This window comes from Lontra canadensis, unplaced genomic scaffold (genome assembly GCF_010015895.1).
Source record: "Lontra canadensis isolate GAN:19392208 unplaced genomic scaffold, GSC_riverotter_1.0 scaffold77, whole genome shotgun sequence".
NCBI lineage: Eukaryota > Metazoa > Chordata > Mammalia > Carnivora > Mustelidae > Lontra > Lontra canadensis.
The window spans coordinates 7,603,497-7,628,469 of NW_022631071.1; the positions used below are offsets into that span (position 1 = coordinate 7,603,497).

General features: G+C 34.8%; 2 protein-coding genes across 2 annotated transcripts in view; one reads left to right on the forward strand and one right to left on the reverse strand.

Moving 5' to 3' along the window:
* The window catches only part of FAM133A (family with sequence similarity 133 member A), a 53,759-nt gene extending 41,975 nt beyond the window's left edge, over window positions 1–11,784 (reverse strand). The window contains exons 1-2 of the mRNA XM_032881829.1: window positions 11,714–11,784; window positions 10,855–10,923 (exon numbers count right to left, since the gene is read on the reverse strand). The gene's annotated coding sequence lies outside the window, so the exon portion shown is untranslated. The remainder of the gene's footprint in view (window positions 1–10,854; window positions 10,924–11,713) is intronic.
* Window positions 11,785–12,201: 417 nt separating this feature from the next.
* NAP1L3 (nucleosome assembly protein 1 like 3) lies at window positions 12,202–14,267 on the forward strand. The gene has a single exon (XM_032881804.1). It carries the CDS (start codon window positions 12,311–12,313, stop codon window positions 13,709–13,711), a length of 1,401 nt encoding a protein of 466 aa, XP_032737695.1. The 5' UTR covers window positions 12,202–12,310; the 3' UTR covers window positions 13,712–14,267.
* The last annotated feature ends 10,706 nt before the right edge of the window (window positions 14,268–24,973 follow it).

Sequence of the window (24,973 nt, forward strand, 5' to 3'; positions counted from 1 at the left end):
GTGAGATATGAAACCATAAAACTCTGAAGATAAAATATTGACAGTAATCTCTTGGATGTCAGCCTTAGCAACATATTTATGGATATGTTCTCCTCAGGTAAGGGAAACAAAAGCAAAAATAAACTATTGGGACTACATCAAAATCAAAAAGCTTTTGCATAGGGGTACCTTGGTGGCTCAGTCGGTTAATGTCTGCCTTCAGCTTAGGTTATGATCCCGAGGTCCTGGGATCGAGTCCTGCACTGGGTTCCCTGTTCTGTGGGAAATCTGCTTGTCCCTCTCCCACTCCCCCTGCTTATGTTTCCTCTCTCTGTCAAATAAACAAAATCTTTAAAAAATATGTTAAGCCTTGTTGCCTTAAATTTTTCTTTACAAATTTTAGTTAAAAAATAATATGTTCTCATTGCTTAAAATTTCAAAAAGTGCTTAAGAATGGAAAATAAAAAGTTAAAAGTTTCCCTTTCACCTGATTGCATTAATTTGTTGCATATATTTTCAGACATTTTTCTATGAACATGAAATCATAGACACATGCACACTCCATATATATATAAATATATATATATATATAATCTTTTCATATGTACTTTTTTATATGGATGAGACCATACTGAAGATATTGTTTTGCAGTCTGCCTTCTTTATCTGTCACTCTACTATGGACATCATTTGTACATATTTAGAACCAGCACTTTTGGCAGATGTGTTCTCAAGCTTTGGTTTCTGGCATTTTCCCAATCACTTAAATGTCTCAATAACTGCCTTTTGTGTAAAAAAACATTAAAAATAAAAATAAAACAAGCAAACAAAAAAACAAAACAAAAAGAAACCCAAAATAAAAAAAAAAATTATTTCCCAAGGAAAAGTGTGTTTCAAATAATTAAGAAATTAAGGAATTTGGTTTTTTTTAAATATACTAAAAGAAAGGAAAATTCAATGTGACATGTTGATAATTCAGATAACAAAGCTCAATTCAGATAATAAAACTCTGATAACAAAAACAAAAATTAATCTGGTTCTCTGAGTAGCCTTCTTATCTTTTACTTTTTTAATTTAAATTCAATTAGCCAATACATCATTAGTTTCAGATGTAGTGTTCGATAATTCATCAGTTGCATGTAACACCCTACTTTGCTATGGTAAAAACTCAACATGAGATCTAGCCTCTTAAACTTTAAGTGTACTATTAATAAATATTGTTGACTACAGGTACAATGTACAATAGATCCTTAGGACTTATTCATTTTACTTAACTGAAATTTTTGAGTATCAATTTTTATGATATTTACTATGCAATTTATTAAAAGTCGATGTCCTGATATTTTGATATATATTTACCTTTAAATGCCTATTATTTGTAAAGCAATTTTCAGATAATTATTTTCTAGAAATCTTGTCTTATGGAGTAATATGCTAATTAAAGAAGGGGTTAAACAAGTTAATATTAAATATAGATCTTCATTATCTTCTAGAATTTTTCTTCAGAAGACTCTGCATGGTCTCTAGCTATTAATAAAATATGTGACATACTTCTATTTAGAAATTGATTGCAAAAACATGAACTCTTTAAATCCTAAAAATTTAATCAAACTGATATTATTTGCCACATAGCAGTTATACCAGTATATTAGAAACTTTTAGGGGACAATTGTTATATAAAAGAGGGTGTAATTAAAGGTTAAAACTTATTTCTACTTCAGCAGCAAGTGGGAACAGTTCTACTATCGGGAAGTGAGGTCATTAGTTCAAAAAACATACAAAATGTAAGGTAGGCTGAGTAAACAGCCCTAAAGGAAATGATGAGTTAAAGAACTATATTCCATTGTGTAAGTGTTCTTGGATAAGATAAGTTTAGTAAGAAATTTAGAATTTGCTGAGATTCACCATGGTCTAAGCTGTATTATGTTATTTAAAACTCATTGTGACTGTGGGAGGTAGGTACTATTACCTTGATTTTACAGATGAGGAACTTCAGGCAAAGGGAGTTGAGAAATTTGCCCAAGGTCACCAGAAAGTAAAAGATAGAGCTTATTCATCAAAAACTAATGATTTATTGTATGGTGACTAACATAACATAATAAAAAAATACAGCTTATAATATATACACAGGTCAGTTTCCAAATACTGGAGTATTACTAAAATTTGGATTATAGAAGGCATATGATAAGAGTTTTCAGGAAGATTTTTCAAAGAACTGTGTATAGTGTATATCAGAAGTTGGGAACAGCTTGGAGGTTGCTACAAGTAAAGGGAGCATGTAGTCTAATAATTTATATAAGTCTGTCTTTTTTTAAGGTTTTTTAAAAATTCATTTATATGAGAGAGAGAGCATGAAAGCGGAGAAAGTCAGAGGGAGAAGCAGTTTCCGGTCGAGCTGGGAGCCCCATGTGGGACTCCATCCCGAGACTCTGGGATTATGACCTGAGCCCAAGGCAGTTGCCTAACCAACTGAGTCACCAGGTGCACTACATAATTTTGTCTTTATGTCATTTTTAACCTTTATTGCAGAGAAGGCTAGACACATTTTAATGATGTCAGATAAGGAAATTGTGTTAATTAGAGCATTTGGCTACTTCTAACCAGAAATGCTTGGGTTTTTTTAGGTACATAAACACTGGTTATAAAAGGAAACAGACAAACCTGCTCATATTATGATTTTGAATTGTTGGTTGCATCTTTTTTAGAAGAGTCACTAAAACAAAGTAATGAATCTGGAGAATTTACAGCTCCATTCCTTATTCCTTTCTCTGTATTAAGCAGATTTTTTGATGGTAACTAAAAGCAGCAATGATTTAATGAGATACCCTGCTTATTTTTTCCCTTGTAGTCAGTCATAATGCAATTTCCTTGCTTCTCTTTCATTGCTGGGTTAACGAACAATGAAGTGTTACTTATCATTGCCTTGAAAGTGAAACATTAGGCTTTATTACATGCTTATCATACAATTAAATTGAAAATCCTGCCACAGTGGAAAATAACTAAACCAAGGATATCAGTTCTCACTTTAACAATAAAATGTAACTTTGGGTCACACGGCAAATTCAACTTATTTTCTAAGTTGAAGGGAATGGTGTACATATAGAACACAATTTAAGCTGATTAAAGTCATTAGCTTTGCCTGTGTATCATACTTATTGAACTGAGATAGGAATCCCTATGTGGCTCTGTGAAGTGTATAATAATAATAAACAACACTTACTGAGACTTTATGCATCTACTAAACGATTTATATAATCCCCTTAATTTTTATATAACAACCAATAGGGCAGTTCCTATCATTACCCTCTTTTTATAGATAAAGAAACTGAGAATTAGAGATGTGTGACTTCTTCTCCAGAGCCACACGGTCAGTAAGTGAAAGAATTTAAACCTATGCAAGTACAGCCCCAGAGCCTGTGGTGTTGCCTGAAATACGGAAATGGATTGGATCATCATAACACATCTTCCTGGGTGTCAGTTTTACTAAAGGGCAAGAAATTTTGTCTTACATAAAAACTAATGTCAATAAATTATAGAATACACATCAAATATTGAAAATAAGTTTATAGTTAAAATGTATAGATTTCAAGAGAGTTTCCTGCTTTCGAAGGGTAGCTTCAGGTCATACCTTCAGGCTTGTCAAAGTACAGGTTCCTCTGCCATAAGGGGTACTTAAATGGTAAAATCCTTAGGATGTTTTTCATTTAATTATGGACTGGATACATTGGCACCTCCCAGTGTTTGGTTGTTAACCAAATAAAGCTGTTAGGTATGCTAGAACCAATGAAAACCATCTTGTTTGTTAAATTAGCTTGTTCTAGTATACTTTGTCAGTTCAAGACAACACTCATGTATAAATCAGAGGAACCTGAGGACTAGTGCCCCTAAAGGTACTCACATCATAAAAACAACTACTACCAGAGGAACAGAAAAGTAGCCACAGTTATCACTTAAATAAATCCAGATTAAGCATCTCTGTTCAAGAGTTCATTCATTTTTGTTCACTAAAGATGGCAGAGTAAGAATTTAACACCTGGAATCAAACCATCTGGTTTTACATCTGGGCTCTTCTGATTATAAACCATGTGACCTTGGGCAAGTTATTCACTTAAAATCTTAGTTTTCTCATTAAGGACATTAAGGATGATATGAAGATAGTATGAGGATAATAATGAACCCTTCAATGTGTTCATTAGAATGAAAGAGTAAAAGTAAAGTACTTGATTCAGTGTCTGATACATTGAAAATTATGAAGTTAGCTATTATTTAGTGACAACTATGAGCACTTACTACATAATTCTTAGGATAATTATCCATTATTAGAGGACCTTTCTTTACTCTTTAATCTGCCCCTAAGCCAAAATCATTAACATTGGTAAAAATGACTTTGAATACATAATAATGTTTGTAAATGTGTTGCTTGTAGTGACAAACACTTAAAAACACAGAGAATGTCTATCCAATAGGGAAGGCCTCAGTTTCCCAGTCTATATAAGGATATTGGACTAAAAGATCTCTAAAATCCCTTCCACCTCCAATACTTTGACACAGCTATTAGGTAGGCTTGAGACCACTACTCTAAGCAAAAGGGAAAAAAAGAAAAATCTAAGGCATTTGTTGGGTATTTAAAATTAAGTCACAATGCATAGCACTCTACATTTAATGAACACATTAAAAGTAAAATAAATGTTATTAATACCAAGAACAGAAGTCACTAACACATTGGGAATTATTTTATTATAATTTTAGGTATATGTAGTTAATTGTATACAAATTTTATACTCTTAACCTTTATAATAGAATAAAAATAAATGGCATAAAAATAAACATGAGATATGTTTGAGGTTGAGATAAAGAAGATTATATAATTTAGGATTGTCAGGAAGTTTAAAAGTTCTCAAGAAAGAAAGGAGGCTGTGTATGGTATAAAAATTAAAACAATACTTGGTTTGGAATTTTATATGTGTTCTGCTGATTTTTTTTTTTACCTTTGAAATAACAGAAGATATTCTGTAGGCAGATAATGCCAACCAGGATAAGTGGCTATTTGACCTTAGAACTATCAAGATCTAGTACTATTAGTAATATGAAAAGTAGCAAACAATATTGAATTTTAGTTCTATGTGCCATTCTTAGCCCCATTTTAGAGAGGGAGAACAGAGGTAAGAAAAGTGAGGTAGGGGCACCTGGGTGGCTCAGTGGGTTAAGCCTCTGCCTACCGCTCAGGTCATGATCTCAGGGTCCTGGGATCCAGTCCGGCATCAGACTCCCTGCTGAGCAGGGGAGCCTGCTTCCCCTTCTGCCTCTGGAGCTCCCCCTGCTTGTGCTCTCTCTCCTTCTCTCACTCTGTCAAATAAATAAATGCTTTAAAAAAAAAAAAAAGAAAAAAAAAGTTAGGTAGCTTGCCCACTATCTAATGCAAAAAGCAAAGAGAAAAGAACAGAATTCAAGCCCAGCAATTCTGACCCTAGAACCTACACTAAAAATCAAGTCATAATGTCTTAGTGAAATCAAATGCTAAGACTTGTTAATTATTGGGATTCTCCTCTTTTATACTCTAAGAAAGGGTTTTGTGAATTGTGTGTATGTTGTTTGATATAAAAATGGCCATCAACTCTGAAGAGCTGTGGGATATGTATTTGTTGCACTAAATCAAATTAATTAAATATATATTGGTATTCTGAAAAAAATTTGGCAGAGAACGTCCATTTGGGCTTTTTCTATATTGTCCATATGTAATGCAAAATTTAGAAATAGTTACTGTAATCATATACACATGGATGGATACTGGTCACATTTAAGTTCTTTAAAATTTTCACTCCTTTTTTAGAAGAGTTAAATAAAATGCTCCCACACCTGTAATTAAAAAAAAAATGTTTGGTTTATTTGAATTTTAATGTAAGAATTCTTCAAATAAGTACCATGGGCAAAAGATTTCTGAACACCCTCGTAAAAGTGTTCCTCTGCAATGTGGATTTACATTTTTGAACATGTATGCTATTTTTAAGTTTAAAACTAGCATTAGAACAAATATGCAAATTAGTAACTGATTTTCCTTTTCTGTCATTGCATTAATTGTAACTGCCTTTTCAAAATTAAAAAAAAAGACTTTATTTATTATTTGACAGAGACACAGCTAAAGATGGAACACAAGCAGAGGGAGTGGGAGAGGGAGAAGCAGGCTTTCTGCTGAGCGGGGAGCCTGATACAGGGCTCATCCCAGTACCCCAGCATCATGACCTGAACTGAAGGCAGATGCTTAATGACTGAGCCAACTAGGTGCCCTGTAACTGCCCTTTACAACACCATGAAGTAAGGCTATCATGCTAGAAATGTAAATCACAAATATTTTCTTTAAAACTCAAATGTTATAGCTATATACCATATTCTATTCATTTGTGTGTATCCGTATTTTAGGAATGAGTATTGAATGAGATAATGTTGTTTTGAAACTCACAGTATGAAATAATAACCAATATATGAAATTTGAAACTCACAATATGAAATAATAAACAATTATTTATGACAATTCTGTCTTTTAATCATAATTTACTAACACCTTGAAAATGCTTTCTACACATTGTAGTAAACTGGTTTCTCTTATCACAGGTGAGAAAAACAAAGGAATTATTTATGCTCCTGAATAATGCTAGCTACCATTCCTGTGGCTGGGCTGTAGATAGCCACACGCTGGCAATTCCACAAAAACAGAAAAGCATTTGTGTTTCTTGTTTTGATTTGTCTTCTAGGTTACCAGTGCTGTTATTTTCCTTTTCTCTCAGATATCTGAGAGCAAAAATGAAAGGCCAAGGATGAAGATCCAACTATTTAACTGTCTCCACTATAATTAAATTCTGTTATCCCACAATTTGTTTCTCATTCCCTCCCAAAAATATCTAAGAAATGTTTACAATTTAGGCAATTAAAATAAATACACAATAGAAGAGAATAGAGAGGCCAACACATATATGGACAACTAATTTTTGATGAAGGTACAAAGGTAATTCAGTAGAGAAATGTCCCCAATGCTGGGACAATTTGATACCTAATTTCAATCTATATTTTATACCAGGTACAAAAATAGGTCAGATCTAAATGTGAAATATCAAAGTATAAAACTTCCAAAAAAGCATAGAAGAATATCTTCCTGATTTGGGTTTTTGATCTTGGGCTAGGCAAAGATTTCTTAGAGATGACACCAAAAACATGGTTTATAAAAGAAACAAAGATGATAAATTGGAATGCATCAAAATTACAGACTTCTTTTTTCTGAAAAATAAATCTATGAAAGACACTATTAAGAGGATAAAAAGAAAATCCACAGATTAGGAGAAAATACTTGGAGAATTTACATCTGCTAAGGACATGTATCCACATTATATAACAAATTCTCGAGACTCAATAGTAAGACCAGAACCCAATAGGAAAATGGGCAAAATATGAATAGACAGTTCACCAAAGAAGATATGTGGATGGTAAGTCACTACAAAAAAATCATATAATTATATAATTAAATGCACCCTCAGTCATTAGGGAAATGCAAAGTAAAACCAAAATGAGATACTACTTCATACCTATCAAAATGGCTAAATTTAAAAAGAATGACCATACCAAGTGTTGGTGTTCCTAGCAGGAATGCAAAATTGTACAACCACTTTGGAAAACAGTTAATTCTTAAAAAGTTAAATATACACATAGTATGTGATTCATCAATTTATTTATATAACATCCCAGAAAATGCAAACTAGTCTATACAAACAGAAAACAGATTAGTACTTGCCTAGGTAGGAACAAGAACAGGCATAATGAAACTTTTGGGGGTGATAAAAATTTTCATTATCTTGACTGTGGGTGATGAGTTAACAATATAAAGATTTATTAAAACATCACATTGTGTACTTTATGTACAGTTGTATCTATTGTACTTAAATAAAATTATTTTTAAAAAGAATTAACTTGTGTTTTCAGATAAAATCTGTCTAGATGAATAATAACAACAAAAAAGAAAAAAAGTAACTCCACAAATAAATGAAATTGCAATGCTTGGCGTCTTAAATATCTGTAACAGAGATAATGCTATAGCACTTATTGCATATTACGTATATGTGTTTGTGTGACAGGGCTGGTAGTTGGGATTGTGTATATGTTCATAAGAGGGAAGGTATAAACAGATATTTAAGAGCCATGGTCAGCCTGAATATACCAATAGATTCTGTGTTAAGCATCATCTCATGTACAAGTATGAACATTTGACCCCCAAAAAGAATATCATAAAATAATGAAACAGAGAACATACCACTATGCAAATAAATTAAAGATGGCCTTATGAAGAATAATAAGCATATTATATGCTAGAATACTTACAAAACTATTCACAGTAGAAAATATATAATATAATGAATTAATTAAATGTGTTATATAAAGAAAACACTTATGTTCTTTTAGGAAACTGCCATAATAAAATTAAGTTAACTAATAGACCAAGAAAAGCCACAAAAATGAAAGTACATTACAAGAACCTAAGGTAGCACATACACATCAAAAGTAGAGCACTATAGTTAGAAGCCACCTATAGTCTTTGGCTTGGTAAAAAGGACAACCCAAAAAATCAAAATAGTTCATTAATATCTGTATTTGAGGTTTTTTTACAAGTTTTTTTCTGTTTTTATTCTCCTTGTATCATGCCAAACTTCATTGTTTCATTATGATTAAGTACTAATCCCTGAAAAGTATTGTTTAGGTGACAATTTAAATTGAAATTAGGTAATTTATAATGAAAGCTGTAGTTAAGATGTATTTTCCAATGTTATAAGTCAGAAAGATGTATTTTCTAAAGGAGTCACAGTTGACTTAAATCAAGGCCAAAATTATTTTTCTGTAGGATTTCACCACTGATTAATTTCTTTCTTAATTCAGTGGAAAAGCAGGCAAAGGATATAAATAGGCAATTCTCAAATGGACAACAAAAATATGAAAAGACATCCAATCTTATTGCTAACCGAAGAAATAAAAATACATAATGTTAAGACATTAATTTGGGGATGTTCATTAAAGATGTGAATAGTGATTGCCTCTAAATGTGTTGTTAGTTTTCTTGTTTGGATTTTAATATATTATCTAACTTTTTTCAATGCATATCATTTTCACAAAATATAATGTTATTAAAAAACAGCCAATACCTCATTAGTTTTTTGTAGAAGAGTTAAGGCCAGTGGATCAGAAAACAAAATTTAGAAATGGAACCAAGCAGTTTGGTTAATATGGTAAAGGTGGTATTTCAAATAAGTGTGAGACAGAGAGATTATCAAATAAACAGTATAAAAAATTAGCTAGCTAATAAAAATATATTTTAAAAAATATCTGGGGGCGCTTGGGTGGCTCAGTGGGTTAAAGCCTCTACCTTCGGCTCAGGTCATGATCCCAGGGTCCTGGGATCGAGCCCCACATCGGGCTCTCTGCTTGGCGGGAAGCCTGCTTCCTCCTCTCTCTCTGCCTGCCTCTCTGCCTACTTGTGATCTCCATCTCTCAAATAAATAAATAAAATCTTTAAAAATATAATTTGAAAAAAATAAAAAATATCTGAATCCTTAACTCATTACTTACTCCAAAACACTAATTCCTGATGGTAGAAAATTTAACATGTAAATGAAACCACCATATCAAAATATAAGAGCATTCATTACAAAAAGGATATCTATCATTTCAAATGAAAATAATAAGTTGCAGAATAATATTCACGGCATAACCCCACTGATTTAAATAATTGTTTCCATAGTATATGTTTTGACTAAAATTATGAAATGAAAGAATATAAACTCAGTCAAGTTTTATTCATCATTATACTACCATCCTCTACCACATGTGCCTGACACATGGAAGGCACAAAGGCATATTAATTAAATTATTAGATAAATGAACTCTTATGCATTGTTGGTGGAACTATAAATTGTGATAACTTTTCTGGGGAGAAGTTTGGCACTATGTGTCAAAGAATTAAATGAACACACAATTTTTTCCAACACTCCTATTTCTAGGAATTCATCTTATGATTAATCTTCACAAATCCACATAGTGGGTATCCAGAGCTAATTTTTTTTAACAGGAAAAAAAAAGCATATGCTAGTGGAAAAATGGTGTGGAAAGGAGCTGCTCTACAACAGTAATCTAGTTAAATATGTTAAGTCAAATATTCCCATGGAATATGCATCTATTTTAAAATTAGATGTTGATCATGTACCATGTAAATATAGCCACAACTGATAAATGAGCAGATTACAAAACATAATGTGTTTTATATCGATAACAGTGTATATAAATAGGCAGGTGTGCCGCTGTACAAAGACATTTCTAGAAGGAAATTCATCAAAATGCTAGCAATGGTTATCATTTGATTGTTAATATTATATATTTTTACCATCATTGGAATTTTCTCTATGTTTTTTCTTTCCAATGTTTATATACCTTGAAAATTAGAAATAATAAAAGTAAATTTATTTCCAAAATTGAAAAGTGTTCCTTAACTTTTTAAAAATATATGACTAAATGACAAAGCATAAATTCTATAATAAAAAGGTAACACAAAGATTAATCTAAAGTTTAATATTTTTACTCATTTGAAGTGATAATTCATGTTTTATATTTTAATTTACTACTTGTAGTCTATGAACAGATTTAGACACTGAATGTGATTTATTAGGTTATTTTCTACATTAGTATATCAAATCACCCAAATATGGTTTTTTTTTTCTTCCACAGAAATATCAGGCTATCTTCCAACTAAGTCTTTAAAAGACTGTAATATATCCTGTGAATTTTTATCCAAATACAGATAGGTAATTCTTGTCATTCATAAAAATGGGCTAAATATATTTCTTACCTTTAATGAAAAGTAAACACTGGTCTTTTGGATTGTACCAATGGAGGTGTTCTGTAGCAGAAATGAATCCTGTAAATAAAAATAACAGATACCTGTTTTTAATCTTCATTTTACAAAAGTTTATTCACATATCACTGGATTTGTAAATCATACGTTAGTGTGGCTGGAATTTTACAATGTTAGAAGAAAACTGGTGGCAGTTGACGTTGTAAAGTATACCCTGACAGAGGATGCACTTTTCATCAGCCCAAATTCCCCCTCCCATCTGGCTGTTCATGGAATTGAAAACTGCTGCTCAGAAATATAGAGAAAACCGTCTGCTTTTAAATAATATTACCTAACTTTTGAATGCCCTTGTATTTCATCTACAAGGTTCTTGCAAGCATTGAGAACAGCTAGTGGCAAGTCAGTAGCAAGGTTGGGGTATATCATATGCCAGTTTAAAAAGAAAAATATAGCAAAAATGGTGTAACTGACTCACGGCAACATGGGTTCACAAACCTTGTAGATGGATATAAACCAGGCTTGCCAAACACCACAGATAGTACTTATTAAAACTGATACGTGGACACATTATGCCTGCTTTCTAGCCCCTTCCCCCTTTGCCAGTAAATGACTCCCTTTTTTTTTTTTTTCTCCAGTGTAAACATACACGCCCAACGGTATTTAGATAAAGAGATTTTTTGGAAAAAATCATAGTCACACTACCCAATGATGCCATTTGGAGTATTTTCATCCAATTTTTTAAAAACAGATTTTTGTCAAAAGGATTCTGACAAACCAAACGGGATTTCAGGATGAGATGATGGGAGAAGGATACCCCTCTTCCCTTGTTAGGAACGATGGCTATTATTTTTACCTCATATCTAAGCTTGTTTTTGAATTATATAACTCTAAAGACAGAATTTTGAGGGGAAATAAACGTCTTCCAAGGGTGTGTGCCTCAGCTACCAAGGAGCATCTGGGAAGGTGGGAGGGGCCTGAAGGGCGGCGGGTGCTTTTGGTTTTTCATTAGGCTTAGCGATTGTCAATCAAGCTTGCCCAGCAAATGAGGCGCGAGCTAACGGCACACTGGGAACTAAAATAAGGGCAGTTCCGACTGCAAGGGGTGGGGGCTTGAGATCTAAAGCCTGGAGAGATCTTGGGGTCTTACACTGCGCCATTAGGCTGCGGCACGCGTTGGTTGGACGCAGGTACAGTGAGAGGCCCTGCCGCCGCCGCTCTCGCCCAGGCCTCGATTGCCGCTTCCACCTCTGCGCGATCGCGGCAGCCCAGCCCAGCCCAGCCCAGCCCAGCCCAACCCAGCCCCGCCCTGCGCTACTGCTACCTTCGCCGCTGCAACTTCCTCAGCCCCGGCCTCCGCCACTACCCAAGCATCCGTGAGTCATTTTCTGCCAGTCTCCGAGCGCGCGGTTTCAGTGGTAGTCACCACATTAAGAGGTTTCCAGGTTGCAAAATGGCAGAAGCGGATCTTAACATGGTCTCAGAACCAGCCGCCCAAGGGGTTGCTGAAGAGAAGATGGCTAGCTCGTCTAGTGATTCTGGGGAAGAATCTGACAGCAGTAGCTCTAGCAGCAGCACTAGTTGCAGCAGCAGCAGCAGCAGTAGCCGCAGCCGCTTATATAGAAAAAAGAGGGTATCTGAACCTTCCAGAAGAGCACGGCGGTCTCCGTTGGGTAAAAGTTTCGTGGATCGGCTGCCTCAAGCAGTTAGAAATCGTGTGCAGGCGCTCAGAAATATTCAAGATGAATGTGACAAGGTAGACATCCTGTTTTTAGAGGCAATTCACGATCTCGAAAGAAAATATGCCGAACTCAATAAGCCTCTGTACGATCGGCGATTTCAAATAATCAATGCAGAATATGAACCTGCAGAAGAAGAATATGAATGGAATTCAGAGGATGAGGCGTTCAGCAGTGACGAGGAGGTGCAGGAAGACATTAGTGAAATGCCTGCCTTAGAGGGTGACGGAGAAGATGTTGACCTTAAAGAAAAACCTGAGGTAAGCGCTGAAGAAAAAGAGGTTCGAAAAGAAATTCCTGAGGCAAAGGCTGAAGAAAATGCAGAGTCTAAAGATTTTCTGGGGGTAAAGCCTGAAATGAAAGAAGAGCCTAAGGCAGAAGATAAAGAACAGCCTAAAGTAGCCGTGGCTAAAGCAAAGGCTGCTGGAATAGAGGCTCCTAAAAGAATTCCTGAGGTCAGGCCCAAAGAAAGAGCGAATCTTAAAAGAGCTCATAAAGGAAAGCCTAAAAAAGAAGATCCTAAAGGCATTCCTGACTACTGGCTGACTGTTTTAAAGAATGTTGACAAGCTTGGGCCCATGATTCAGAAGTATGATGCCCCTATTTTGAAATTCTTGTCAGATATTAGCCTAAAGTTCTCGAAACCTGGCCAGCCTATAAGCTACACGTTTGAATTTTATTTTCTACCCAATCCATACTTCAGAAATGAGATGCTGACCAAGACATATATAATAAAATCAAAACCAGATCACAATGATCCCTTCTTCTCTTGGGGATGGGAAATCCAAGATTGCAGAGGCTGTAAGATAGACTGGAAAAGAGGAAAGGATGTTACCGTGACAACCACCCAGAGTCGCACAACGGCAACTGGAGAAATTGAAATTCAGCCAAGAGTGGTTCCTAATGCATCATTCTTCAATTTCTTTAGCCCTCCTGAGATTCCTAAGATTGGAAAGCTGGAACCACGAGAAGATGCTATACTGGGTGAGGACTTTGAAATTGGTCAAATTTTACATGATAATGTCATCCTGAAATCAATCTATTACTATACAGGAGAAGTCAAAGGTACCTATGATGATGGTAAAGGTTATGGAAACAGAAAATATCGAAAATAAAAAAAGAGGCTGCCTGAAAGAATTTTCAAGCCTCTCAAAACGTCAAGCAGCAGTGAATCAGGTTTATATAGCCTCAGGCAAAATGGGAGGACTGCTGTATAACCTCAACACTAGCATTTCTTACAGTCTTGTGTTTTCATATTTTCTTGGTAGTCTAAAAAATTGTCTTTCAGTATCCAAGTATCAGTATCTAGCCTGTTGCAGGGTAATATTCTTCAAAATATGTAAATGCTGTCAGTTACCTAAAGCATGCTCCTTTGGTGCTATAGAGTTTTGTTTTTGCAAAGTCCTTTAGTTATGTTCCTATTAGAATGTAGCTGTGAAAACTGTCATGTCAATTGAGACAAATATTTGCTTAAAAAAAAAAAGAGTCCTGAAATACCAATGCAAGTGTTTTTTTTTCTTTTCCCAGCCCAGAAAACTAAACGTTTAAATCTGCTTGCACTAGCTGTGCCTTCATTACTTTGCTATAGATATACAGTACTTACATTAACTAGAACAGCTGAACCATGAAATTTGACTGCTTGAAAAAAGATTAGCATAAATTTAAGAATGTCCATCATTCTTATGGTACTATGGCGTTTATTTGTGTGACATAGTGGTCTATAAATAAATACTAACAAAGTTATTGTTTACCACTGAAGGGTTAATATGACAGTATTTTTTAAAAGTTTCCTCATCTTATACTGTGTAATTGTAAACTAAAGTTACTAACCACATTTTCTTTGTAATATGTTGTATTTTTTCTTTCACTGAGATGATCACTTTATATCATTTGATATTTTTTTCATGTTGTTCTATTGCATCCTAAAATAAATGCCAAATAAAGTGTATCATGCCATAAAAATCTAACATTTTTCCTAATTATAAAAAATGTGGGTCTTCTAGAAAAAGTAGAAAATACTGAAGAAAAGGAAATTTAAAAAGAATATATAACTATTATTAACATTCTGATATGTTTCCCAGATCTTTGCTCTTCTTTGCATAATACACATTCGAGTGATTGGAGAGAAAGAGAACAGGGGAGGAAGGCTAAGGGAGAGGAGAAGGGGGGAGAGAGGAGGAAGTAAAAGAAGGAAAAAGGAGAGGAGGAAGGTGAGAAGGAGGATGGAAGGAGAGTGGGTGGAAGGGAGGGGGAAGGGAAAGAGAGTAGGGGAGGAAGGGAAAGGAAGGAGGGTGGGGAGTGGAAGGGATAGGAGGGAGTGGGGATAGGCAGAAGGGGGAAGAGGTAAGTAGCACCTCACCCAGAAAGGACATCTGTATAAGCTGTTGCTTTCACTTCCAAGAGTAGGATGGGTAAATGACATACACCCCCAGATGTGGCATTTTTTTTTTAATAGATGGCAACAGACTTTCACCTCTTCAGACCTTGCAGCTAGTTACAGGGTAATGAGATCCTGAGATTTTGGGGTTGAGGCTCCTTAAAAACTCAGCTTACCAGAGAGGTTTGCACAGGGCAGAAAGGCACAAGCACAACAAATAGTAAAATAGGCTTTTTAAATATAATTTTATTTTTTTTCAGTGTTCCAAAATTCCTTGTTTATGCACCACACCCAGTGCTCCATGCAATATGTGCCCTCCTTAATACCCACCTCCAGGCTCACCCAACTCCCCACACCTCTACCCTCCAAAACCCTCAGTTTGTTTCTCAGAGCCCACAGTTTCTTATTGTTTGTGAGAGTCAAGTAGTATTTTATTTCACATTTGCTGTTTCCCCGTCCATGTACATTTTCCTTCAAAACCTGAAGGAAAGAGCTGTGACAGGAGGATTTGGGGAATTCTGGGTCTCTAGGTATAAAATTACCTGAAAATCTTTCCAAATCCCATCATATAGTTTAATACCTTGCTTTTATCCCTGCCTAGCCTCATATCTATAAATGTAGAAAAATTACAATCCATAACACTGTATTTAACCAATCATATATGTTTAGATATTTAGGTTGCTAGGATTTATACAAAATCAGGAAGCAAATTAATTGCTTTTAGCAACACCACTGCAATTTTGAGTTTCTTTCTTTTAGTTCTGAGATATCCGTATCCATCAAGAAAGGGTATGGTAACAGATTTACTTATATACCAGGGCCAAAGTGAAGACTATAATAAATATGGTGTACCTGGATCTCTACTGCAGAGTTTCCCAAATTGGAGGTATACTGTGCTTGCCAGATAACACAGCAGAGCCCTTACAACTTCTACATGGAATGTAAAACCTTTATCGCATCTCAGAACACTTACTGAAGTATTTAGACCCTTCCCACTCTGTATTTTCCAATATTAAAGGAACACATCTCAGAATATTTGCGGAATATGTAGAATATATTCTATATATTCTACAGCGGAAATGTAGACTATAAAAATCATTCAGAAACACGCTGCAGGAAGATAACCTGTTGATTGGTGTACTTCCTCCCAGTCTGTCTCTTAATGAGGTTTTATCACAACTTCTTGGCTCAAATCTAAAGGTTAATTCAAGTTGGGCAGATGTAAAGTGAAGTGAAAAGGCAGCTTATTGGTATTTTTACCTTTACTGTTTAGGACACAGGTGGCAGGGTAAGGGAAAGGGAGCGGCAGGGTAGGTGCCAAAGATGTTTACATCAGTAAGGCTAGAATTCCGGAAATGCAAGCTGTCTGCGGTTGGTGCTTCTACCACCCTGGCTAGTGAAACTGGCTAGAGCAGAGCAATCTTTGGGCTTGCACATTCGCTGGTCTACCGATTTGTCCATCATACTTATCCAGCCAATGACTAATGCCAGAAGGAGGAGCTGCCTGGGCTTGAAACTCAGGAACGGAGTGCAGAGGCAGAAGAGCTTTTACTCAGTCTTCTGCGACTTCTTTCTGGCGCGCTGTTTTCCTTTTCCTGTGATTCAAGGCGGAAACAAGCTACCTCCTTTCCTGCTCCCAACCGGACCAAGGAGGACTCCTCCTCCCCTTTCTCATCCCCTTCTTCTCCTCCTGACTGACTAAGCAATAGTAAGGACTGCCGAAGAGATAATGGAAGAAACTCTCCATCTAAGTGGACAAAGTGACTGTACGATTAGTCAAAATGATGCAAATTACCCCTTATGTCTGAGTCTAGCGATACTGGTGCCCCCCTAATAAAAAACCTAAGGGGCCATGCGATAAGTTAGAAGCCAAATTTAAAAAGGAATTGCAAAAAAAAATAAATGAAACAAGATGGGTTCAGACAAAACATAAGAAACTCTTAATCTCACAAAACAAACTGAGGTTTGTTTCTGGGGGGGGGTCGGGAGAGGGTGGTGGGGTTATGGACATTGGGGAGGGTATGTGCTATGGTGAGTGCTGCGAAGTGTGTAAAGCTGGCGATTCACAGACCTGTACCACTGGGGCTAATAATACATTATATGTTTATAAAAGAATAAAAAAACAAATTAAAAAAAAAGAATTGCAGCCTCTTGGAAAAAAAGTATAAATCCTCACTTGATGAGGTAGGCATTTGTGCACACCAGCACATGTATTAATTAGGACAACGGGCCGTGTAATAATTTCAATACGCTTATGGATTACTTCAAATGTTGTTTTGTGCTTTTTGTAGAGTACATTTTTTAAAAATTAAAGTGAAATATTTAATTATTAAATGCATAGCATTTAGAAGTATACTTTTCTTCAAGAGATGCAGAACATAAATTTTCTAGAGCATCTTTGCTTATTTCTATGTAGTTTAGTCCTTACGATTTGTGTGTGTGTGTGTGTGTGTGTGTGTGTGTGTGTGATACAGCTTTTAGAGAGTGGGAAAATTATTAGAACTCTTCGCTGAAGCAAATATTTACTTGCAGCAAAAAAAAAAAAAAAAAAAAAAAAAAAGTACTTGGGGAGCCAATCCAAGTGTGTGTTTTGCCTCCAGCTCAGAAGTAGGAGAGTTTAAGCAGCTTGCTCCAGGCGTGCCTTCATTATTGTGCTGTAAAAATGTGTTTTGTTGTGAGATGGTACCTTACAAAATTTTATCGCTTGAATAAAGTAGCATAGAGTTAAGAACTTTCAAGAACACATTAATATCAATTCTCCTAGATGACTTTTTTAAATTTTTGTGTGACACATAGATTTATAAAGAAAAAATAAACATAATGAAGTTGTTTTTCCTTTGTAGTGCTGATAAAAGCTAGAGTTTGTAAGTGTTTCATTCACCTGTATTCATGAGTTATGTAAGTTAAGGTAATGGAGTATATTTTCTTTCCACTATGCTTCATTGAAAGTTGTCACTTGATCTCTGTTGTATTACATCTTCTGATTATGAAATATGTTCATTACAGAAAGTTTGGAAAGTATACTGAAAAGCATAAAAATTATTTTAAACAATTCGGCCTTCAAAGACAACCACACTTTACATAAAGATGTCTATAGCTTTATTATTATAACTACTATCTCTATCACTTTTCATTTAACATATTTTGTTTTAACATATATAAAGTGGATATGACATAATTTATTGCATCAGCTTCTTATCATGGGTATTTAGGTTAGGGACATCTTTTTCTAATTGGTTAGTAATTGTAAATACTGTCTTTGAATTAAGGAAAAATGTTGCACATATTGAAACATTTTCTCTTTTGATTTTATTCCTTTCTTCCCTGCAGAAGAGTTTTAATGTTAATACAGTCACATTGATCCTTTCTCCCCCTATAATAGATTTTGGGTATTTGACTTAGAAAGACCTTTACACATCAAGATCTTTTCTTTAATTGCCCATGTTTTCTTACAGTACTCTTATAATTTCATTTAATGCCTTAATCCTTCTGGAATAATTTTGATGTAAAGATAGAGGTAGATGTACCACATTTTTTTTCCTCTCAACACAACTCACTAGTTTTTTCAATACCATTTAATGAATATTAAATATCCAATGTAATTAATTGCCACCTTTATTATATAATCCATCACTTCATGTGTTTGGGTCTACTCCTGGTCTGTTCTGTTCAAAATAGTTATTCTTGAGCCAGTATAATCTTTTCAAACAAATCTCTGAAATACATTTTATTATCTGGTAAGAAAAGTTCCTTAAAAAACTTGTTCTTAAGTTTATTTTTTAGATATTTTCGCCTATTTATTCTTCCAGATGAGCTGCAGTATTGCTTTTTTTCGGGCTCCCTCCCTAAAACCTACGGATATTTTGATTGGAGTTTGTTTGAATTTATAGATAAATTTACAGAGAATCAATAATTGTATATTATTCAGCCTTTTTATCCAATGACAAGCTGTGTCTTCCCATTTAATCAAGTCTTTCTTATATCCTTCAGTAAAATTTTAAAGTTTACCTATTAAAATAGACTTCAAAAATATTCAGAACTTGTTCTTTAGTCTCTTCTTCCTTAGTCTGCCTTTTGCTTGTGCCGTTTTGCTTCTTGTTTTTGAATCATCTATACCTTGGTGTTGTCCCTTTCTTTCAGTTTTGAATTAGGGCATCTGTTTCTTGAAGGGTGATGTGTGAAGAGATAGGAAGAAATGAGCTTGAGCATCTCAGAAGCTTCAATTCATGTTTGTCTCATATCATTCTTTCTCTAAATTACTATATCTTCTGCCTGAGGCCATTTCTCTCAATTTATGTTGTTCTCTCCATTGTCAGCTTTAGGATGAACAGTAGGTCAGCGTGACTCAGTGAAATGTCTTGAGTTAGAGGTGTTCTGTGGTGATGTAGTAGTTAATTTCTGTTCAACTGACTGGCCAGCATCTGTAGTTACTTGTTGCTTGTCTTTCTTAAATTGAAGCAATCGCCAGAAAATAAAATATGATATGCTGGTACACTTTTCTTATTTACTTCAGCTCCCTTTTGTTCTGCGTTATGGAGCTTTTCCAAAAAGGGTCACTTTTTGCTGTTTTCACTATCTGCCACAGGCCTAAATTCAGGGCTAAATTAAGGAAATCTGCTGCACATTGCCAGAAACCAGTGAAAGCAAGCATTAACTCATAGCTCTGCATTTTTTTTTTTTGGTTAAAATTTCACTGAAACTGAAAGATATCTTTCCAGTGTGTGTCACTTGTGACTGTGGCTGTTTGTTTGAGTTGAAGATCATTTCTGCCTTTATTTTTTATTCAGATGAATCTGTCGCACATGCAGAATTGAGAACCAGAGAGCAATGTAGAGAAGAATCTCTAAGGAGGGCGTATATAATGTTCTCTAAATGTATTGATCTCAGAAAACCTTTTCTGCAGCATAGCTATTAACTCTCCTAATTGAATGGTGTACCTGAAATACGAGTTTGGTGAATTTGGCTTTGGCTACATATGTAAATTAGCCCATCTTCATTTATTGGTAAAAACATCCCTTGACATTTAAAAAATATATATTAGAATTTTTTTTTTTTTTCTGGAGCACCTGGGTGGTTCAGTGGGTTAAGCCTCTGTCTTTGGCTCAGGTCATAATCTCAGGGTCCTGGGATCAAGCCCCACATCAGGCTCTCTGCTCAGCAAGGAGCCTGCTTCCCTACCACCCCCTCCACCCCCACCCCCACCCCGCCTGCCTCTCTGCCGACTTGTGATCTCTGTCAAATAAGTAAATAAAATCTTAAAAAAAAACTTTTTTGAGACAATTAAAGAACACATAGAGAATTGCAAACATAGTACAGAAAGATCCTATGCATCCTACACCCAGCTGTCCCAAATGGTAACACCTTACATGACTATCTGTAATATAATATCCAAACCAGAAAATTAACATTGGTACAATCTACAGACCTCATTCAGATTTTGTCACATTTTATATGCATTCCTGGATATGTGTGTGCATGTGTGTGTGTGTGTGTGTGTGTGTGTGTGTGTGTGTAGTTCTGTGTAGTTTTATCACATGTACAGATTCATGGAAAAACCCTGTAATCAAGATTCAACTGTTCCATTATCACGAATTAACTCCTTCATACTAATGTTTTCCCTCTTGTACCTAATGTCTAGAAACCAATAATTTGTTTTCAGTATTGAAATGAAAAACAGATAGTTATGTAAATGAAATTATACAGTATGTAACTTTTTGAGATTGACCTATTTTCACTCAGCAAAATAACTTTAACATCCATCCAAGCTATACAAGTATCAATAGGTTGTTCTTTTTACTGCTGAATAGTATTCCAGTATGTTAATAACTGATCTGTGAATATGCTATAGGGGAATAAAACCGGGTGAAAAGCAAACAGGACTGCCAGTGCCCAGAACCTCCCATAGGGATTAAAGAAGGAATTATGAAGTCTTTGTAAAATTTAAAAGTTTAATAGTATCAATAGAAAATGCTTGTGTGATGCTTACTATACACCAGTAAAATATAAATTATTATTTATGTAATTCTTGCTACAGTCTTAAATAGGTACAATTATTATCTATATTTAACAAATGGAAAAACTGTGGTACAAAGAGGTTAAGTAACTTGTCGAAGCTGACACAAACGATAAGTGCCAAAGCCAGGTTTTAAACTTGGCTATCTGCCTTGAGTCCATGTTCTTAACTGCTCTGCTATACCACTCTCTACCATGTTATACCACATAGGAAAACACCTTCCTTGTCCATTCTCAGGACTAGACAAGGGCCCAAGGGAAGCAGTAGATAAAAAATAAATATAACCTGGAGGCAAACAAGTTGTCCATATATAGAGGAAAACTAAGAATTTTGTCTTATCTAACAGTGGTGCACCCTGAATCTGCTTGTAGCTCATGTCTGAGTAACTTTGTCAAGGTTATAGCTTAATTAGCCAACTGAGTAGGGTTTAAGCCCTGGGTGATATCCATCATATTCAGGGGTATGATGAGAACTGGCTTAGTAAATTTATATTTTAATTAAATGCAGGGTGATTTATTACTATTAGAGATTTCTTTTACCTTTCCAATTCCTTATATACTTATCATTCCCTGTCTGTTTTCCTGTAGTCAGCAGCAATAAAGAGCCTTTTAAGCTAATAGATATAAGAAGCAAAAGAAGCTGAAAAGTGATTTACTCTTCAGCATCCTTGATGAGAACCCAAAGGGACATGTATAGGATTTGGGCATTGTAGAGGGTGAAAGCAGAAATTTGAAGTCTGTAATACGCCTGGTTTTGACTTCCACTTTTGTCACTTATTGATTCTGTGATTTTTTCCCACTCATTTAACATTTATTTACTCTATTGTTTTGGCAATGTATTATTATTTTTTATTAACACATAATGTATTATTTGCTTCAGGGGTACAGGTCTGTGAATCATCAATCTTACCCAATTCACAACACTCACTATAGCACATACCCTCCCCAATGTCCATAATCCAGCCACCCTACCCCCCACCCCCGCCAACCCCCAGCAACCCTCAGTTTGTTTCCTGAGATTAAGAGTCTCTTATGAGGGTGCCTGGATGGCTCAGTAGGTTAAGCCTCTGTCTTCAGCTCTGGTCATGATCTCAGGGTCCTGGGATCTAGGCCCGCATCAGGCTCTCTGCTTGGCAGGGAGCCTGCTTCCCCCTCTCTCTCTGTCTCTCTGCCTGCTTGTGATCACTCTCTGTGTCAGATAAATAAAATATTAAAAAAAAGAGTCTCTTATGAGCAATGAATTCTGGAGCACTGAAAAGAAATTTAAAAAATAAATTAAAAAAAAAAGAGTCTCTTATGGTTTTTCTTCCTCTTATGTGAGTTGCTTAACCCCTCTTATTTTTGTTTTTCATATTTATAAACTGGGACTTATTTTCCTACTTCATAGAATTATTGTAAGGCTTACATGAGATATTCTTTATAAAATACTTAACATACTTATTGGCATGCAGTAACCAGTCAAATAATAATTATTATTATTGCTATAATTAGGCTCAGTGAGTTTTAGTTGGAATTCCAGGTAAAATATCATGATATTAAATATTTTATAATCAGTATTCACTCATCTAGGTGTGTCCATCTTCAAGGAAAAAATCATTTTCGTGGATTTCATGTAACTGTTCCTGTTCTTTCTTGGATTTTTCTTCCCTAAATCAGTTCCTGGTAAACATGTACTGCCTGCATCTTTACTGTATCTTCAGTCTTTTAAGATCTTTTTGAATTTTTTATCCATTTCTTTAGATCCAATACTCTACTCAATGTGTTTCCTTACCAAAAGTCTATGACATAAACTCCTTCTTTAGTAATGTTGAATACAACTGGATAATTTCCAGACCCCAGTTGCCCACTTCTATGTAAAATAAGGATTTACAAACTATCTCCAGAATGTTTTCTATACATCTTCTTCCAGTTCTGCCTTGGTTTCTAAAAATGATTTTTTGGTCAGGAAGTTTTTAAGAATTGCTTGCAAAAGTTTAAAGAAACACAAGAGGTGAGAAGTGAAAGGCAATGAACAGCATATTGGATGACATCTACTTAAAAAATTTGCACCACACCCCATAAAAATGAAATTTGAGGAAAGTAAAAAATATTTCATGTAATATTTTCCTTTAATTATAACCACCAATTACAAATTCAGGTAAAATATCATGATGTTAGAGCTGTTGAGATTGGTATTAACTTATACCAGCCTGTCTTGCTTTAAGGAAAAAAAAGTCTCTTTAAATCCCCCAAAAAAGGATTATGGGAATAAGATTCATTACTTATAATTATTTAAGTAGAATTCAAATTTTAATAGAATTCTTCAGTTTTTGGATTAAAAAACAAAACAAGGAAAAGCACCAGGACAAATAAGTCACTTAAAATCTTTTTTTGTTATTATTTTTGGCTGGGTTCATGATGCAAGGAAAACAATTCAACAAATGTAATATACTTTTAAATATTGGAAGAATTGGATTTTCACAACCTATTTACCATGTTAGCAGGTTGCCAATTGTTTGAAATTCCTTTAAGCCAAGCCTGCAGCTGTATTTAATTAGGCTGATGGGTTAGAGAAAGAACATAGCTATTTTTAAAAATCTGCATAGATGAGGGGCCCCTGGGTGGCTCGGTGGGTTAGGCCTCTGCCTTCCTTCGGCTCAGGTCGTGATCTCAGGGTCCTGGGATCAAGTCCTGCATCGGGCTCTCTGCTTATCAGGGAGCCTGCTTCCTCCTCTCTCTGCCTGCCTGTGATTTCTCTCTGTCAAATAAATAAATAAAACCTTTAAAAAAAATCTGTATAGATGATGGGGCTTTAGGAAAATGAATCCTGACATTTTGCAATTGAATCTGTACTAAAGCAAGAATCCCTAAGCAACGCAATCCCTAGTTGATTTTCTAGACAACAGTTTTAGAAATAAGTTAGGTCTCTTCAGATGGGTTTAGGTTTGTTTAGCTTGTGTTATTAAATATTCTCACAGGTATAATAGTGGGGGGAAAAAAACTTTACAAGACCCAACAAAATAAATGCTATACTTTAAACCACATGTTTGAGTAAGTATCATCTCAGTAGTTTGATTTTCATTTTAAGATATTTTCATGAGGAAACAAGAGATCACAAATGGTATTGGCATGCCTCAATTACCACAATATTTATATGTGAAATGAGAATGTTTAGTTGTTTTATTTGATGCAGAAACTTACTTGATATTAAATATGGCTTAGATCTCTATATTTTCTTAATATTTTCAGTAAATAAAAAGTGTTTGCATATAGTAAAGTACAGGTGAGTCAAAGTTTTGTTACTCAGGCTAGATTGACAAATCTCCATCCACCAAAAATGTATTATGTGATATTTTTAAAAATACCAGAATTTGTTGATGTTTAAGATGCTTTAGTTGGGCTGTCTTCTCTATCCAGCAACCTGCTTTGTGAAAGTTGTCCTATGGACACTTTGTATCTAAGGAAAGGTAGAAGAGAGAATACTGAGTGACATTCCTCTCTAATTTTAGGATCTATCTTGATATTCTCTATTTAAAGCCATACTAACAGCATTTATAAGACAATATATATAAGATAAATGAACAAACTGAGGAGAAAACTACTTGTGGAAAAGCTAAATAGGTAAATCAGAAAAATATTTTTGTATGTATATTAATCTTTTGGCTAATAAATATGAAAAACCTCGCATGTACTACTAATAAAAAAGATGACAATTAAAATAACAATGAGATGCTGCTGTTTACCTGTCTTGTTGATAAAATTAAAATTTTAAAGTTCCCATCAGTGTTCTGTAGCGTGAAGAAAATTCCATGTCACATGCACAAGTGGAAAGGTTAATACATATTTTCTGGAGTATTATTTGGCAGTACTTAATAAAAATGTGAAAAATGTGCCTTCTTCTTGACCCAACAAATCTTCAAGAAGTTTATCTTAACTTGAAAATAATCACAAACCAATTATAAGAATGTTCCTTTCAATGTTGCTTATAATACTGAAATCTCAGAAACAA

Excerpts from the sequence above, each read along its gene's own strand:
- NAP1L3 (XM_032881804.1), top strand. The coding sequence starts at position 12,311 with ATGGCAGAAGCGGATCTTAACATGGTCTCAGAACCAGCCGCCCAAGGG.